This window comes from Leptonotus elevatus, chromosome 7 (genome assembly GCF_054856555.1).
Source record: "Leptonotus elevatus isolate MCC_2025b chromosome 7, RoL_Lele_1.0, whole genome shotgun sequence".
Lineage (NCBI taxonomy): Eukaryota > Metazoa > Chordata > Actinopteri > Syngnathiformes > Syngnathidae > Leptonotus > Leptonotus elevatus.
The window spans coordinates 20,333,708-20,351,971 of record NC_141245.1 but is presented as its reverse complement, the minus strand read 5'-3'; the positions used below and the strand labels follow the sequence as shown (position 1 = coordinate 20,351,971).

The 18,264-nt window shown below is 40.2% G+C and overlaps 1 protein-coding gene across 1 annotated transcript; it reads right to left on the bottom strand.

The window, feature by feature from the left end:
* Nucleotides 1–8,765: 8,765 nt before the first annotated feature.
* tsr1 (TSR1 ribosome maturation factor) lies at nt 8,766–17,362 on the bottom strand. The gene is made up of 15 exons (XM_086081541.1): nt 17,189–17,362; nt 16,730–16,833; nt 16,286–16,514; nt 15,133–15,267; nt 14,589–15,040; nt 14,371–14,515; nt 13,982–14,157; nt 12,699–12,931; nt 11,702–11,861; nt 11,525–11,635; nt 11,323–11,455; nt 11,118–11,234; nt 9,844–9,984; nt 9,690–9,764; nt 8,766–9,462 (listed from the first exon to the last, which is right to left on the bottom strand). Exons 1-15 carry the CDS (start codon nt 17,304–17,306, stop codon nt 9,284–9,286), a joined length of 2,508 nt encoding a protein of 835 aa, XP_085937667.1. The 5' UTR covers nt 17,307–17,362; the 3' UTR covers nt 8,766–9,283.
* Between the last annotated feature and the right edge of the window lie 902 nt (nt 17,363–18,264).

The following is an 18,264-nucleotide window of genomic DNA, read 5'->3' as shown; positions in this document are numbered from 1 at the left end:
TCAAGAATAAGTGGAGTGGAGTTTTGAAATGGTTGCATAAAGTTGGACCAATTCAAGAAAAAAAAATCACTTGAAAGCTACCATTAAACAAATGTCAATCACAATATAAATACAGCACCAAAATCCTGTTAAAAAAAAAATCGGTGGGGGGGGGGGGGTATTTTCTCTATTTTCTCCTGCCGAAAACTGAAATTTGGGATTAATCTTGATTATTTCAACGCGCGTGATGAAATGAAAGCCTAATGGCCCAACGTCACTTTCTGTTCCTTTTTACACTACACTTACGAGAGGTCATGACCTCCATAAACAGAGACTATGCCTGAGATTTTAATCTGCTCAGTGTCAAGCACTCGGCCCGATTGGAAGGACGCGAGTTGATTAAATGTCTCATTTTTCAAGCGTGGAACAGCTCGTTCGTTAGTGCGCCTTTGTTTGATTTTGATGGCAACGGCATGCGATAATGTCACAAAGGACCCCGGTGGCTTCCTCTGGGCGGCTGATCCCGGTTCAAGGTGCTGGCCGCTGGTGCGCGGAAGTGATCCGCAACACCCCGAGTAGCCCGGGCCGAGGGGGGGACGAGCGCATTGTCTCGGGCTTCCATGTTCCCCTGATGAACTGCTGATAACCTGGCAGACAGACATGGAGCGGCCTGGAGAACGCATACGCTCCGTGGAGGATGTGACTTTTTCATCCAAGGTCCAAAATAGTTTCCACTCGCAGTACAGTGTCATTACAAAGGTTGTCACACGGATTGTCTTGTATGGATGCTGACTGTCCTTTCTATTTGCAGTATAGTGGTGAGGAGAGTGCAAGACATTTGTGCTTGTGGGCCACATTTTGATTTTTAAAATAGACAGCTGGGCTAAATTATCCACAGATAACAAGGGAATGCAGTACATTTGTCATTTTAAACATGAATACAATTTTTTTTTAATTGCCCTATTCATAATTTCATTGATGAATGTACCAGTAATAGAAAGATCAGTTTTGATTTGTGCATCGAATTGAATCGTGTTATTATTTATTTATTCTTATTACTTATACTTAAAGTGGAAGTCAACTTTAAACATTTATTGGCAATAAATGTTGAAATCTCACTAGTGTAAACATGACATTCTGATTAATGTTACATTTGTGGAATATGAGTTATGAAGCAAAATCCAGCCGTTATGCATCTAAGGGGGCGGCCATTTTGTCACTTGCTGTCGACTGAAGATGACATCAATGTTGCTCAGGGATTTTGCTGCTTAAATCATATTGGGCTGCATAGAACATATTGTCAAAAAATAATATGAATTGGATTGATTTCCCCTATAACTTTGAGCTTAATCAAGTTTCTTTTTTTGGGGGTATGATGTCATCTGAATAGGCCATATTGACTAAATAACTACTGATATCGAATGTTGTCATCAAGATGTCTGGTTTGATGTGTGACTTTTCGCCAACTAATTTTTGACCTGGTTACCAGTTACCAATTTGACTTTTGATGTTGTTAGTCAAATTTGCGACTAAATGTCTGCCACAGGTGGAAACAAATAGAAAATGTGCTACTTTGTTAAATGAAGGATCAAGTGTTTTGTGCTAATTTGGGCGTATGAGGGAGTGAAAGTGAGTGTTGAGGCCAAGGAATGAAATGGTATTAATTTCACAATCAAGCTTTTTCCACCCCCATCCTTGTGTGACGTGGAAAAAAGTGTAAGAAAGTCTGTGCAATTATGCCTTTTGAGCACAGCTGTTGTCTTTGCAGACTTTATCTGACTTATCAGTCAGCCTCCTGAGGCCTGTGCTGGACTTTAAACTTGTCAAAACACAATTTTAGCGAGCCGTAGTCTGGCGCTAATAAACCCCAAACACTGAACTTTTTATGAACTGGAGGAAGAAGATTTTTTTTTTTTTTAAACCACCAAATTGCTGGTTGTAAGCAATAATTGGGTTACACTGCTAGCGCCAGGAAGAGCGTTGCGTACAGGGCAGCTTTCCACCCAGAAGAGCAAAAAAGTGGAGATAAGACAGGAGGGCTGTGGCTCACCCACTAAATTACACAACATTCCTGCAAGTGTTACAGGCCCACGGCATGTGACGCGGTGCGGATCTTGCGCAGGGCTCGGGCCCGGGAAGATCAAGTGGAAAGCAGCTTTACACGCCGACGACGTCTGGGAGCAGATACGCCGCAGGCCCCTCGGCTGCCTGAGGCCCCGTTTCACTTTGAATTTCTACTTGTCTTTACTGTCATGCGGCGCGACGCAGACACACGGCAGGGGCTTGACACGATGCAGCACGCGCCACATGTAAACTTAACACCTCAAAAACAGGCGCCATCGCCATTTCAGTCCCAGGTCGAGAGAAAATTCTCAAAGCTAGTGTCTCCTCTTTGTTACGTTGCCATCAATCATTGCCATGTCCAAAAAGACTTGAATAGGCTGTTGAGCAAAAACATAGCTAGCTAGCTTGCTAAATAGATAGCTAGATACTGCAGCTGCTGCTAGGTGGATAGCTAGCTAGCTAAATAGATAGATACTGGGAGCATTATGAATAGCTATCTAGATAGCTATTTAGCTAGCTATCTAGATAGCTATTTAGCTAGCTAGCTAGATAGCTATCTTTTTAGCTAGCTAGCTAGACGGATAGCTATCTTTTTAGCTAGCTAGCTAGCTAACTAAATAGATATCTAGATACTGCAGCTAGATGGATAGCTAGCTAACTAAATAGATAGCTATAGCCTACTGCAGCTAGACGGATAGCTATCTTGCTTGCTAAATAGAGTTTTCTGACTATAAAGTAGCAATTTTTTTTCATAGTTTGGCTGGTCCTGCGTCTTGTACTTAACAAGTTCAGGTTGGATTAAAATCTTCGAACTACGAAAAATAAAATAAAATTGTTTTTTAATGGCTTACTCGTATCCTGTGTCGCATTGTGGCCATAGGTAGGATCCTGGTCAGTTATTACGTCTTTGGGTGATGTAAATAGTCAATCATTGTGGCAGATACCGTGTGAATGAAGAAAAGAGTTGGCTGTAGTACAAGACCGTACACTGCGTTCTTGATATTGAGAAATGGCCTAAAAGAAATGGAAGGAGATAAAGAAAGAATAATAGTATTAGTGGTGGCGGTAGCAGTAGTCATGGCTAAGTCAGCCAGGTTTCTAGTTATGCTAAACTAGTAGTTAGCTTCCGCGACAAGCATTCACTCTTTACAGCACCACAAGGTGCCAGAACCGACCAGGTTTTTAACCCTTGGCCACAATGCAAGGCGGGATTTGAGTCATTTACAAAAACAAACAAAAAACGTTTCTATAGAAAAAAGGCTTTTCCGTAGTTAAAGGCAGACATTTTAGATAGATAGCCGAGGCTTATCAAGTGCAATTTTTTCCCCACAACATCTTCCTTCACTTCTCCCTCAAATCTTATAACACATTTGGAGAATCACTGCGACGGACCAATTTCACGCAAATGACCCTCTTTAAGCATTCATGAAACGGTTTATTACTGTGATGGTAGTTTCCAGTGGATGTTATTAGTGTGCAAGTGTACCTAATAAAAGTGGCCAGTGTATGCGTGTGTCCGACACATGGACCCCAAATCTTGGTCCCTCCTCGTTAAGCCTCCCACACGTACAGAGCAGCAGCCTCTCACCTCCTCCCCTCCACAGAATCTTTTGTTTTCTGCGTCCGACTTGCAGCCACACACGCACGCACGCACACACACACACACCTTCTCCCCTCTTTCCGTCTTGATATTGCTGAAAACCATATGGCGTGTGACATCATGAGGGCAGGAAGCGAGGGGAGAGATAGAGCCAAGCTTGCCAGGTTTCTGCGAGGTGATGTCAGCTGCAAAGCACTCTGGGAGGCCCGTCGGGGGTGCGCGCAGCGGACGTTGGAAATTGTATATTGCTTCTTTTCTTCCCCCTTCTTTTTATTTCATTCCCACCTGGATAATCAGGTCTGTGGAAACTAGGGAGGTGGATGAAAGGTACGCGAACCTTGAGGGGCAAGGGGGACTGGAGGCCAAATAATTAGCGGTTACATAGCAGGTCGCATCATGCCAACCCGGCTCAGCTCAGATTTGACTTTAGTGCCAAAATATCCAAAGAATGTGGCGTTCAATGAGTCTCATGTGTGGTGGTTTGCAATGTGTTCGGCAGGCTTGGTTGGGGTGTCACCTCCTTGTTCTGGAGTTCAACTTCTTCTCATGTCCATGTACAATATTGTACAAGCACACACGCGAACAACCATGCGTGACAAAAGTGTGTAAGCAAGCACCTGTTGCTCAGGTATAATTTCATCGGATTTGCATATGATGGCAGTTTTTTCACACACAAAAATGGAATACTGCACTTTTAAATATTTGCTGTCAGTTGAAGCGGAGATTTAATTTAAATGTGTGTTAATAACAAATGAACTCTGCCCACTTCTCAGCTAAAGAGGCGAACGACTGGCACAAATATGGACTTTTATGTCGTTTTTCCTACGTTTTTTGCCTCGCAAGTTTGCACTGCTGGAATTTGGTGCTTGTGGGCAAGAAGTTTTGAGAAATTATTCTATGAGAAGAATACAAGAAAACTCCTTTTAAGATGACTCCGTTTAGATCAACAGATGTATTTTACAGGAAAAGAATCATATACAAGGGTCAAAGAAAGCTATTCGAGCAGTCTATCAATCAAAATGTACTTTTCAAAATGTGCATTTTATGTATGTATTCAAGTAAATAACTGTTGCAAGCTTTGTAGAAAATAGTTGAAAATGCGATTGATAATTTTTTATATTTTTTTGGGTAGGGGTTCCCATTTGCCCCTCATTTTTCAAAGAAACGTATATTGAATGTTTACCAGTCATTTTTTGGTTGTTTTTTTAATGACTCTTAGAGCAGTCTTTCAATTAAAATATGCTTTGCATTTTATGTATGTATTTAAGTTTTTACTCAAGTAAATAACTGTTGCAAGCTTTGTAGAAAATAGTTGAAAATGCGATTAATCGCAATTAATTATCGACAATTTTAAATATTTTTGGGGGTAGGGGTTCCCATTACCCCCTCGTTTTTCAAAGAAAACGTATATTGAATGTTTATCAGTCATTCTTTGGGTTTAATTTTTGTTTTTCTTTAATGTTTTTTTCATGGCTATTGGAGCAGTCTTTCAATCAAAATATGCTTTGTATTTTATTTTGATAATCAACTGTTACAAGCTTTGTAGAAAATAGAGGAAAAATGCGATTAATTATGTTAGTTGTTGGGATGGGGGTTCCCATTTCCTGCTTGTTTTTCATTCTTTGGGTTTAATTTTGTTGTTTTTCTCTAATGTTTTTTAATGACCATCAATTATATTATATCTATCCCCTGCAAAATATCCGCTGTAAATAAAAACATAATGAAAATAAAAGTGAAAATCTGACATTGCTTTTTAACTGCAAAAATAAAAACTTGTGAATTGAAACAGACTAACTTGTCCTATGTGCCGCCGACCCCCCCCCCCCCCACCCCCAATGGCACTGACTAAACATTGTGGCCCCCTCAATCGTTTAAACCACCATCCCCGAATTAGTCTTCAATGAACGTAACCACTTAACCACTAGTCAACTGTGCTACCCCATTAATGTGAAGTCACCTAGTTGCCCTTAGTTGTGAAAACAAGCGATTGTTTGTTTATGTGTCCCACGATTGGCTGGCAACCAACGCAGGGAGTGTCCCCCGCCCGTTTTTTTTGTAGAGTAGCTGTAGGACTTTTTGAAATCATTAACCTTTAATGTGGAAGCGAAGGTTGCACTGAACAGATTACTGTTGGGCTGCCTTGATTAAATGTAAATAAAGCGTATCAGATGGAACTCAGCATTTTGGGGGCTGTGCGTGAACCCAAAGTGTGAATTACTCCCCCCCACCCCACACACAGACAAATATATGGTACAGTATATACCCCAGTGCCCTCCACTTGGGTGACGCCGTGTGTATTTGAGGCTGTTGTTCTCTCCGGGTTTTTACCGCTTGTGTGCTGCGGCTCTCTGACCTTGCACTCACCCCGGTGCCACCCAGCCGGTGCATGATTTAGGCGCGCAAGAGCCCTGCCAAAACCCCACAGCGCCACATCTGCAATCCATAAACGCCAGCCACTCTGTGCTCTCCCACATTCTCGTTTTTTTTTTATATTTTAATTTGAATTTTTTTACACACACCCTTCCTCTTATTTTCTTACATTCCTCTGACTTCTTCCACTCAGATTCATTTTTATATATATATATATATATATATATATATATATATTATTTATTATTATTAAAGCTGGCCTTTGTCTTATCTCTCCTGCCCTCTTTTTTTCCTCTTCCGCCCTCTTCATCCGAGTCCAATGGAAAAAGCTCTCACCCGTTATATCTTCGGCGGGGCGCCTTCCAAGTGTGGTGGCAGTGAAGTGGGAACCGCAAGACATTCTTGGGCCAACGAAGCACTAAGTCACCAGCGTTCATGTCTCCTGACTGCAGACATGTGCCAAACACTCAAGTCATGGCTTGGATGCGGCGCTGTGTACCACGTTGCAGTTGGTCTTCGGAAATGAGCTTGGGGTGGGGGAAGGGGGGGGGGGGTGTTCAGGGGGCGTAGCATGCGCGGGCATCCCAATACAGCACAGTGGAATGTGAAAAAATATGGCTCAGGAGTCCAACAAAACTTATTTTGTGACACTAGAGCTCAGGAGTTGAGGGATGAACTATTTTTTTGCGTTCATAACCATAGAAGAAGGAACTTTTTGCAACGTATAATAATTTGCAAGACCTTATTTCAGTAAGCATTTAAAGCAAGGGATGGGCAAACTTTTTGTGCTCAAGTGTCATATTTGATTTCTTAAAACTGACATATGGGCCCGTATATTCATAGATGAAAATCATGTGTATGTAAAACACTTCATTTTAATAACACGTACCCAACGCTTGAGTAGTCACCAATACCAGTAGGATTTTTGATGCGTAAAATTTCCCAAAGAAAAAACAATGACCGATAATTTTAAACAAAGAGGTCTGCATCCCACTATAGCATTTTTCCATAAAAGTAGATGAAATGAATGGCAATTTTCCATTCTTCAAATTTCTAATTCGCGATCATAAAACGCCGCCATCACGAGTACCTCGATACTAACGGTATCAGTACTCGGCCATATAGTTATTAGTTAGTTTAATGATGATTATTTGCTTTTTTGTATTAGAATACAGTATATAAGTCTTTCTTTTAAATTATCTGTCATTGTTTTGGGGGAATTTTATATACTAGTGGTATCGGTATTAATTAAAGTTCCATACATTTGCATTTACCTTTAAGGAGGTATTTGTTTCCTTCTTTCTCCTTTGTGGGTGATACAGTTGAATTGAATCGCTGTCAAATGTTAGTTCAAGCCTTGCCTGTACAGTTGAGGTTTTATGATGGCGACAGTTTGCGCCTGGAACAAATTAATTCACCTTACATGATTTCCTCTGGGGAAAACAACATGGAAGTCAACTGTGTTGGCCTTTGGCACGCTCTAAATGTTACAGCATTTAGGGGATATTGAATTGCGCCTTCCCTCACTGTGACCTTGAACCCGAGTGCGCGCAACACACACGTACTGTATCGCCGTTATCACCTAATTCATGCAAAACGTAGGAAATAAAGTGAGTGTTGGCACAAAGCATGCCGCACATCCAAGAAAGTTTGATAAATCAAGCAAGTGTATCGTCTTTCTTTTCTAATAATTGTATTTATTTATTTTAAGCACAAGGTGAACTTTTGCTCTACTTTGGATCACGTTGCCTCCATTTCAATGTCTTCGCCCTGTACTTGCTCATGCAGACATCTTGGCATGCCCGCCGGGATGAATCATGTTTCTGCAAGCAGGCAAAAAAAAAAAGGGGGGCCTGCGATTTGCGATAAATACTGAGATTCATAAATCAAGCATTTCCCCTATTGCAAAAAAAAATAAAAAAAACGCGTAGCATTTTTTTGGCCTTCGGTCTTGACAGCAACAATGAGGCTGTGAACAGTGCGGTGAAGAAGGGGCTCTATCGGGTCAAACGGGGGGCAAGCCACACTCCCCCCTTTTTTTTTTTGCAGGGCATAACCCTTTCGGGGTTTTTTAATAAGTCAGAGCCTGCATAGCTCAAAGGATGTGTGCAGAAAAAGTATTGTTCGCATGGGTCTGATGGAGGTGCCAGGTTTCTTAGCAAGGCTGTGATAGGTTCGAAAAATGGAAGGCTTTTTCCACCCCTCTCACATACTTGAGCTATTGTTTCATACTGTATCCAATTTCATATGGGACAAGTGATTAAATACATTATAATAAAACGACTAAGTGCATTTGTGAATTCAGATGAACAGCTGACACAAAAAAAAAAACTTTAAAAAATGTTGGCCTGTAAGGGACAACTGATGAGAAAGTGGAGCATTTATGACAAAATGTACTATTACAAGAAACTTTTTTTTTTATTGTAATATATTATAAGAAATAACTCCCCTGCCAGTTTTCCAGGAATAGCAAAAGTTCAACAGTATGGCCATAATTTTACAAGTAAAAAAAGGTTTGTTTTTACAATTTGCAAAAAATAAAATCAAACTTCACCAATTTTTTTTTTTTTTTAAAGGTAATTTTGAGAGGATGATAAAAGAAAAATATTAGAAGTGGACAAAAAAAGAAGAGAAAGCTTGTTCGTGATGTAGAAATTTTAGGGGAATAAAAGTCATATTTTTGTCAAAAATGTGTATTAAAATTATGTACATTATTTTCAAAGAGTTGTGCTGATAGGGATAACTCAGAAAATTTTAATTGCAGGTCAACATTTTATTATTGGTAGCCTACACAGTTGCCTTTATAAGCAGATTCATTTTTACTTTATGCAATACTGGATCAATAATCTCTAATAGATAAATAGTTATTGATAATAGCTACATGGAAGTTACAGTTCTCCTTTTGCCAGGAAAAATATGACATCATTACTACTAAGGTTTATACATTGCTGCCCTCTAGTGGCCAAAACCTCAATACCAATCTAAAGGCTACAGAGCCAAATTCAAATGGTGTGCAAGCTTCAGATTACGGCCTAATTTTATTCCTTACGTGGCGAGTGACGCAACTGAATTTAGATCATACAGCAACGCAGTAGTTCAGTTATAATTGCAATGAATATTCAGATGAAAAGAACATTTAGGCCATACATATAAACAACCAAATCAAAAACCATGAACTGGGACCCTACTGCGTGCATCCCAATCACAAACATGCATGGACTAGTCTTAATTAATTTAATTCACTACCAATCATGTGTTTGTTCTCTCACGCTACTCCATGTCCAAGTCCTGCAGGTTCACCGTCGACTCCCGTTTAAACCAGGGCAAAGACAAAGGTACGTAAGGGTCATACGTCCAACGAGGATAGATCCTCTTGTACAAGTTCATCAGGATCGTGTCTTGAGAGCGCAGCTGACTATCAAACACGCACTTCATGTGGCCGTGTGTTCCTTAAAAAGAACAAAAAACACACGCATAGTGATATCATCTAAAAATAAACTTGTAAAATTTTTAAACAAAAATATGATTTTCGCATTTCTTCCCCCTTTCAATAAAAAGAAAAGGAAAATAACATTATTGAAATCAAGTTCTGCTTAATGTAAAACAGTAAATCCATGAATCACCCAGCCCTACATTCACCACATTAGGGTGAATGCTTAATTTTGGATTTTCTTACCTAACGCTTCCTTGATGTGGCCCCTCCGACCCCATTTCGTGCGCAGCTCCACAGGTTTGAACCACATGATGTCATCTAGCCCACAAATGGGACAAAAAGAGATCATTAGTAGATACGGTGCGGAAAACATATCAAGGAAGTAAAGGAGACTCACCCCTGTTGAAGAACATGTAACGGGCGACGGCAGAGCGCCGGTTAATTTTGAACGGGTGTCCGCTCAGGACGATCCTCTTGAGCACAACGCGTTGAGGGTCGCAACTGAGCAGGCTGCCTGTAGCCACCAGGTCCTGCACACCTAGACACAAATAAATGACAAAGAAAGGCGGAATTAAGATAATAAGGAATTCGTGTTTGTTGTAGTATCACTTTTTGATTTGATTGATTTAAAATGGCATTTTAAAAGAAGAAATGTTGCCCGCCATGAGATCAGTTCAGTGAGATTAAGTGCTGTAATGTATTAAAATTATGTCAACAGTTCTCCCTCTCTCTCTTTTTTTTTTACTCAATTTTGTGACCATTGTTAAAAATTGGGACCCTATTTGGAAAGCCAAACCCTAACTTGAAATGCTACTTTAAAACCTGACGGTAGAATTTAACTCCATTTTGTAAGCTAAAAATTTTAACAGAGAATGTAAAACCTCAGCATTTAAAGTATTTTGGCTTTCCAAGAAGGGTTACCATTTTCAACGGTGTTAATAAATAAAAGTTTTTTTTTTTTTGAATCAGCTGTCAAAATGTGTGACCTCATCTTTTAAAGTAGGGTTTCAAAGAAGGGTTGAACTGTAGGGTGCCAATTTTTAACAGTGGTTACAAAATTGTGTCTAAAAAAATTCAGCTGTCAGAATGTGTGACCTCAGATTTTAAAGTAGGGTTTCAAAAGAGGGTTTAGTTTTCCAAGTTGGGTCCCAATCTTTAACGGTGGTTATAAAATTGAGTTGAAAAATTCAGCTGTCAGAATGTGTGACCTCGGGTTTCAAATAAGGGGATTACTTGCCAAGTAGGGGCCCAATTTTTAACAGTGGTTACTAAATTGAGTTTAAAAAAAATTATTCAGCTGTCAAAATGTATGACCTCGGCTTTTTAAAGTAGGATTTCAAAGGAGGGTTTGGCTTTTTAAACTAGGGTCCCAATTTTTAACAGAGGTTATAAAATTAAGTTTAAAAATTCAGCTGCCAGAATCTGTGACCTCAGCTTTTAAAGTAGGGTTTCAAAAGAGGGGTTGGCTTTCCAAGTAGGGTCCCAATCTTTAACGATGGTTATTAAAATTGGTTAAGTAATCATTCTTTGAGCATAAATAGATACATTTCGACTAGAAAGTAACTTTCAACTAGTCCTGTAAGAGAGCGCCACAGTGAGTCGCTGGCATTAGAGTAGCAATTACCTAAGAATCAAGTCAAATTGAAATTGTAAGATTTCTGCAGATCTCACCATCATCCCTCTGTTTGAAGAGCAGGACTCCTGTGGGGGGGAAGGTGATTGGAGCGTACACTGACACCACAGTGGGGGTGTCCGGCTTGAGGAAGCGCTCCATCTTGTGTTTGTCCGCTGTATAGCAACAATAGTTCATCCCTCAGAAGTGAACTCGAACAGTCAAGAGAGTGTGAAGGATGTTTAAGTTCTCCCTCCATCTTACCTGAGGTGTGCTGAGAGAAGATAGGTGAGGCCCTGAACCGCCGAAAACCGCAGTGGATCACCAGCTCCTCTTTGGACTTGATGGGCTCCGTGTTGCTGGGGTGCCTCCTTACCAAAAGGTGCATCACGGACATCTAAAAACAAAGCATAAAAAAAAAGTCAACTGTGTTTTTTAACACCCTTTTTTTTAGGCGCATTGGGACCTTCTGTTCATGGGGGAGGAGGGACACCAGCACCAGCGGCCTGCCTGCCTGCACACTCTCCATCACCGAGGAGGGCACATCAATCACATGGAGTGTGACGTACCAGCCAACCTGCAACATAGTAGATATCTTTAGAATATTATTCAGAATAAATATCATTATCAGTACTGGGTTTACCATGGCGCCTTCCTCCTCTTCTGCAGCTTCAGCCAGGATGCGACGGCGGGTGCGCTCGAAGCTCTGGAACTGGAAGATGCGCGAATAGTTGTGGGGCAAGTTCTCCATGGGATCCCAGGGGGACGAGCGGAAACTTTTAAGACCCCTGTAACGTTGGAATCTGGAGGCAGGGGACGGTGATGCTCAAAAAAACTAAATCAAGTCTTTTCAAAGTGCCTTTGAGACCAATTTCGAAACTTTTTGTTTGGCAAACAAATATATATTGTACACACTCAAAATGATGTGACTGCTGCTTCACTACTGATTCAATTAGAATAGTTTACTAAAACGAGACAAAGTGCAATTTCTGGAGAAATTGCATGGGAATGCTGAAAGCTAATTGCTGAATGCTTATTTAAGGAAATTGAAAGACAAAATTTGCGAAAATTACAAAGTATTACTTATAGTTGAATGATAAATGAATAAAAAGAAAATGTGAACTGCAATCTGGTGAAGGTGGGATTCGAACCCTTGCCTCCTGTGTATGTCTTGCTGAATGAATGTGAATGTGTCATTGAAAATGAATGCAGATTAAGTGGGTTTATAATGTCGAAAAACGTTAAAACTGGAGATCTTACGACTGAGGCAAAATAATGCCAGGAAAGATGTGAATTTTCGAAAAACAAAGTTGGAATTGTTTCAATGGGATGAAAAATGGGCAAGTTGATTGACTTAAAGTTTTGAAAACCCAAAAGTGAGGAAGTTCCTTAGTCCTTTTTTACGCATAAAAAGCTATCAATTAGAGAATATTACAAGAAAGTCCCATTTTCACAGGTATTTTTATGAGAAGTCATAATATTAGGAGAATGAACTAACCCGTGCAAGTCCTTATTTTACAAGAATAAGGTCACAATGTTATGACGGATAAGTCACAATATTCCAAATAAAAGCAGTAATTTTTTTAATGAATTATTTAAGGACTTTTATGCACTTTAATAAACATAACATAAGAACCAACCTGATTCTGGCGGCCATGTCAAGGGGCGTGTCCACCTCGTCGGGGAACATGTCATTGGCTCGCGCCTCGCGGTAACGTTTAAGACCTTCCTCTTCCGCCGCTTCATCCATGTGTTCGTCGTAGCGTTGGTCGGCTCCCACTCGCTCTGTGGAGCACACTTCTTCTTCTTCTTCCTCCTCCTCCTCCTCCTCCTCTTCTTCTTCTTCTTCTGAGGCGAGGTCTGAACCTGCATCCTGAACAACGAGTAGGCAAAGAGAACAAAAACACAGATTATTGTAGCTTCACAGGTACGCCGCCACATGCGTGCTAGGGAATCCTGCAATGTGGAGACATAGGTGGGAAATTAAGCATCGGCACTTCTGCCATCAAATTATCTGATTAGGAACCGTAACAGCAATCTCCCACTTTTACTGGATTCTGTATAAAAGGCAAGGGCAGATAAATGCCAGATATTTTGTTTCCGCTCCGATACAGCAATTTTGCAGAATGTGTAAACGACGCAAATGTTTTGATGCAGCTCCTGCATTATATCGGAGTTGTTTTGTGTTTAAGTTGCAAACTAGCAGCCGTCATGTACTGAAGACAAATCACATCAGGACACAGCAGGTGGTTTCAGCCAATTATTCACAACATTCCTGTACCAAAAAAAGAAAAACAAGCAGCATTTGAAGAACCCTATTGTTACTCACACATATTCTCCTGTGTGTGAACTTCAACATCAAACGATTGCAAGCGATTTTTCTTAGACTCTCTGAAATAAATCATTTGGCCGAAGCCTCCGTTCCTCTCCCCTTCTCCTCCTCCTCCTGTCCAGACAGGAAGTGAGTTGTATTGGTTGAGCAGGAAGACAGGAGGCCCCTCTTGGGACCCCTGTGCTCCAAAGCACAATTGTTGTGGCCTGTAGCCTGCTGCGGCAGACGCTTGGATAAACAAGCTAACAGCACCTCGCCAATGTAAGGTGCACCAAGTGTGGGTCACGTATGCACAGCAACACGTTTGCCACTCAAAACATCACAACTTTAAATTTGTATAGTTCCATAAATGGGGAATTGCAATTACTTGTCATTGTTGTATTTACTAAAAGACAAAATTAACTATTTTGATTTTTTTGGGGTGCCAAACTTTTCCCCCTTAAGTAAGGCTTATATAGCCTTAAATAAAATAATTTAAAAAGATCATAAATATCTGATTTACAATAAAAATAAAGAATATTTTCAAGGGGGGGGAAAAAAAAAACATAAAATTGTATGTTAATGCTCTATATAAACCATGGCTAAAATTACTTGCGAGTCGTTGTCGTTCTCGTCAGGGGCCTCATCCATCATGTCGACGTCACAGTCATCATCGTCACTGCTTTCTTCATCCAGGTCATCGTTTTCGTCATTATCCACAATCCACGCCGCCTGGTAGTCGGATGTTCCTTTAGGTACTTTCATCATGCGTTTGCTCTTTCTGGCCTCTAAAAGACAGCAATTCTATTTGAATTATTATTTGTTACGTGGTATAATTGATGTATAATTTCCATTAATTGCATTAACAGACACAAAAACTACGTTTTAATTTCCATGCCATCAAGCACAGCAGAACCTCATAAAATGTTTGTTTTTATAGGATACAATTGAAATTGAAATAAATAAAAATGCACAAATGCACACTTTGTCCCATTTTGTACCTTCAGCCTCAATCAGCTCCGATTCTGTGGGCCAAGTCTGCTCTCCATCCATGGGGTCCACCTCAGCCTCGGCCTGCAGGCTTTCCCTGCAAGTGGGGTCTGCTTTCATCAGCACCCTCACAGGGGCCTCTGCTTCGTCGCCATCCTGCAAAAGAGAACACAAATATAAAATATGCAAGTATCAGCAAAATAGCTACAGAAAGTGTTAACTCATCTACCATCATGTCAGCATCTCCTCCCTTGCCGGGCTTGGCTGCTCTGGGTGCAGTTGTGTTTAAGGGGAGCGGGTCCATTGGCGCGTCAATCTGACTCAGCTGAAAATCTCCGTGTCCACTGATGTGCACTAGCCTGTCCGCTCGGAGAGGACGTCCGCGGACATACCCCGAGACACAGAGGGTGCCGAGGCCAGTGGGGCCACCCGGCGTGCCAGAGGCAGCATTGGGCGTAAATGTGACACTTTGGGCCACGAGATGGGAGCGTCTGGACCGGAAGCCAAGCTTTCGTTGTCTCTGCGTGCCCAAATGTCTGAGAAGAAGGGTGACATCCTGCTCTGCGTCCAGAGGAAAGAGACGGGCCTCGGGGAAGCGGATTTCTGTGACTTTGGACAACGCCCTGCGGGAATCCACCTTCTTCTTTACGGGGAGGTCAGAGATGCCCTGACACACAAGAGCTACCAAGGTGTGGAGTTTTTTGAAAAAGCAGACAGCATTAGAAATTAAGAAAATACAGATAAAACATGGCCATTGTAAGGGTAAAACTTACCAAAGCTAGGAAGGCCCTGGGCAAATAGACAGGAGAGACAGTAATCTCCATAACTGTCCCAGCCTTCAGTAGAATCCAGCACAAAAACAAGGCTATCCGCCATCTTTGCTACATCAAGCAGCAAATGTATGTCAGCTGGGTAGGGGGGAAAAAAATTACAAAAGGGCTTCAAGTCAATGTTTATAACAAAATGAAAGGCAGCTTAACACCATTTTCAACAGTGTGAAATTACCCCAACAAATCTGATCACATGTATTTTATTTAGGTAAACAATCGCAAAAAAAAATATTCCTAATGTAATTTTTAAAGGATTTGCTCAGATTTCTGAAAAATTTTCCCCATAGGGTGTCTGAAAGTAAGATGATTTTTTTTACTATCAAGAACAAATACAAATTAACTTTTGAATACACTGAGCAAAAAATTAAACGCAGCACTTTTGTTTTTGTGTAACTAAAAGATCAAAGATTTTTTTTCTATGTACACTAAAGGCCAATTTTAATTGGCTTTACACAATCAGGATATTTGGGGACGATCAGAGCTTTTAAAAAACAACAACAAACGATCACAGATTCAATCAGGAAATGGAGCAATATGTCTACTTGACTAACTTGTTTCAATTTCAATGCAATTTCTTGAGCATCAACAGAATGTTTAGCAACTGTTGCAAAGACCCAAAGAAGGATAGGGGGAAGATTGTGATTTAATTAACAAATGAGCAGAACTTGATTTTTAGTAACAATGAAGCTGCTTTCAAAACGTGCAATAGAAAAAAAATATTACAACTAAATACTTTATTTGAAACATTATTTTAAAAAAACTGAATCTAGCATTACATTCATTTGCCCTGGAGCAACAAAAAAAAGTGCTACCATTTATATTTTTGTTTAGTAAACGAACATATATATATTTCCTTTAGCACTTGTCATTATTTGGATTGCAGGTTAGGTGTGTGTTATCCCAGCTGAGATGGGGTTTATTGCTGAAAACAAATAACCATTCAAATTCACGTTTACATTTATGGACTTTTCAGATTCATATGATTCACTTAACACGTTTTTTTTTTTTTAAATGTGTATAGAAACTGCAGTATCTGTCCACAAGAGGACATGGAGAACATGCAAACTCCGAACACAGAAGCACTCACAGTACTTACCTGTGTTGGTTTCAAGAAAGGTAAATCTTTGTTTAAAACGAGGCACAACCAGTCCAAAACTGCCACTGGAACCGCTGACAGACTGGTCCTGGTGAACAATGCCGCCTGCACCCTCTTGACAAAGAAGTTTAGTAACAGCGCCAGCATCCACTGCGGCATGAAGAGGTACCACGGCGACCAGAATAGGAGGACCATCCCTGCTGCCTAAACGCCGTTTCTCTGTTAGAACCTAGAATGATGAGAAATATTCAAACCCAGATGTACTATTCAACAAACTATTGTGTATGTTAGGTCGGTTTTACACTGAATGGTTCAACTGAAACAATTTAGATTATTTTGTTGTTGTTGTTCTTGAGTGGCACAATTAGGATATGTCATGGCAGGGGAAAGGGCACATGGACCTGCAATGTAAATCCAGCCTCATTGATTAGCATTTGTAAATACCACATCTCTCTTGTTCTTCCGTAGTTGATTGGCTTTGTTCTTTCTGTCCATCTTTCGTTGCTCTTTTCTCTGTTTTTTAGTGAGGGCTATCACAGACACCCTTCCTGTAATGTAAGACATCATTTATGGTTTGAACAAAGTGGAAACCCTTTCCGACAACACAAGACATGGATACTACTGTAATAATCAATTAACAAAAACAATTTGTGTTTCTATGTGGGGAATATAAACTAGCCATTATAAAAATAAAAATAAAAGATTGAATGTCTGCATTGTAAACCACTGTAACTACAAAAATACAGTAACACAGTGTAGGACTGTGTCAAAAGTCAAACGACAGCTCATTCAACATCTATATTTGGGTCAAGTGGCGATGATCACACGTGTGTTTAGTTAGCCGCCACGACACAAGCTAACGTAAGCTAGTACATGTCTTATTCAAAATAAAACAAGACTCACCTTTGTTTTCTCTTTCAATTTCACCTTTTGTCCGATGCCTGCCATGTTTGTGGCCTTTGTTTTTCTGCTTATAAACGCCTGGTCTGTGGCTTTGCTGTTTTTCCCCGTGTGCCACCATTTTTTACCATGTGGGCTGGAACAATCAGGTTTATTTCCGCACTTGTGACGTGACGTCATGACGGAGGTGCGTCCACTGACTTCCGGAATTCGTTTCTGCTTAAAAAAAAAAAGCTCTTTGACAACCCCTTCAAAATAAAAGCTAGTTTAAATTATTTATTTATTTTTTAAGGAATCCAGATATAGGTACAACCATTTATTTTATATAGCGTTTGCTATTTTTTTTAGTATGTACTACGTACGTACTGTAAATTTAGTACAGAAATTAAAATGTAAGAGGAATGGCATGTATTACATGACAAGCAGTAGGTGTATAAGATGTAAATGAAAAGAGCCCATGTTGCAACGTAACCTATCTTTCATTCAAAGAACTGGCTATTGTATAAGCAGCTGTTTCGCCACAAGGAAGTGAAATTAGGTTTGGGAGCATTCTTAACATGGAATTTTTTTCCATGGGATTCCTCTACTGAGAATAGCTGCGGTGCCTTTCTGCAGTATTATACCACATAACAAGCTCGTGAATGCAAAAATAGCATGTGTTACCCTAAGGCAGAACGTCATGCTTTTGTCTTCTGATGAAACTTGGGAATTGGAAGTTGTCTGTGTGGAAAGCCAGTTATTGGGGAAGTGCATTGTTGACGATGATTCTAATTTGCCAGTAATTCATTAGTTTGGCAGATACAGCCGTTGTAACTGGAATTACAGGTGACGTGTGGCCTATATGGCACTGCACTTAACTGATTAGATAAAGAGTTATAATCGAAAAAGGATTGCCCAGGGGCAGGAAAATAATTGTATTTAAGCAGAAGTATTGTACAATATTTCTATTTCTATAGATGTAGTCTCATCCATCCATCCATTTTTCAAACCACTTGTATGTATTTTATAAACAAATGGGAAAAAGAGGATATGAAATTCCATAATGTTATGCAATTTTAAGGAAAATACTATATCGTGAT

Coding starts and splice junctions, on each gene's coding strand:
- tsr1 (XM_086081541.1), bottom strand. CDS start 17,306: ATGGTGGCACACGGGGAAAAACAGCAAAGCCACAGACCAGGCGTTTAT. Junction 16,515..16,729: donor GGAAGAACAAGAGAGATGTG/GTATTTACAAAT, acceptor TCATCATTCTAG/GTTCTAACAGAGAAACGGCG. Junction 11,456..11,524: donor TCCTCCCCCATGAACAGAAG/GTCCCAATGCGC, acceptor CTTTGTTTTTAG/ATGTCCGTGATGCACCTTTT.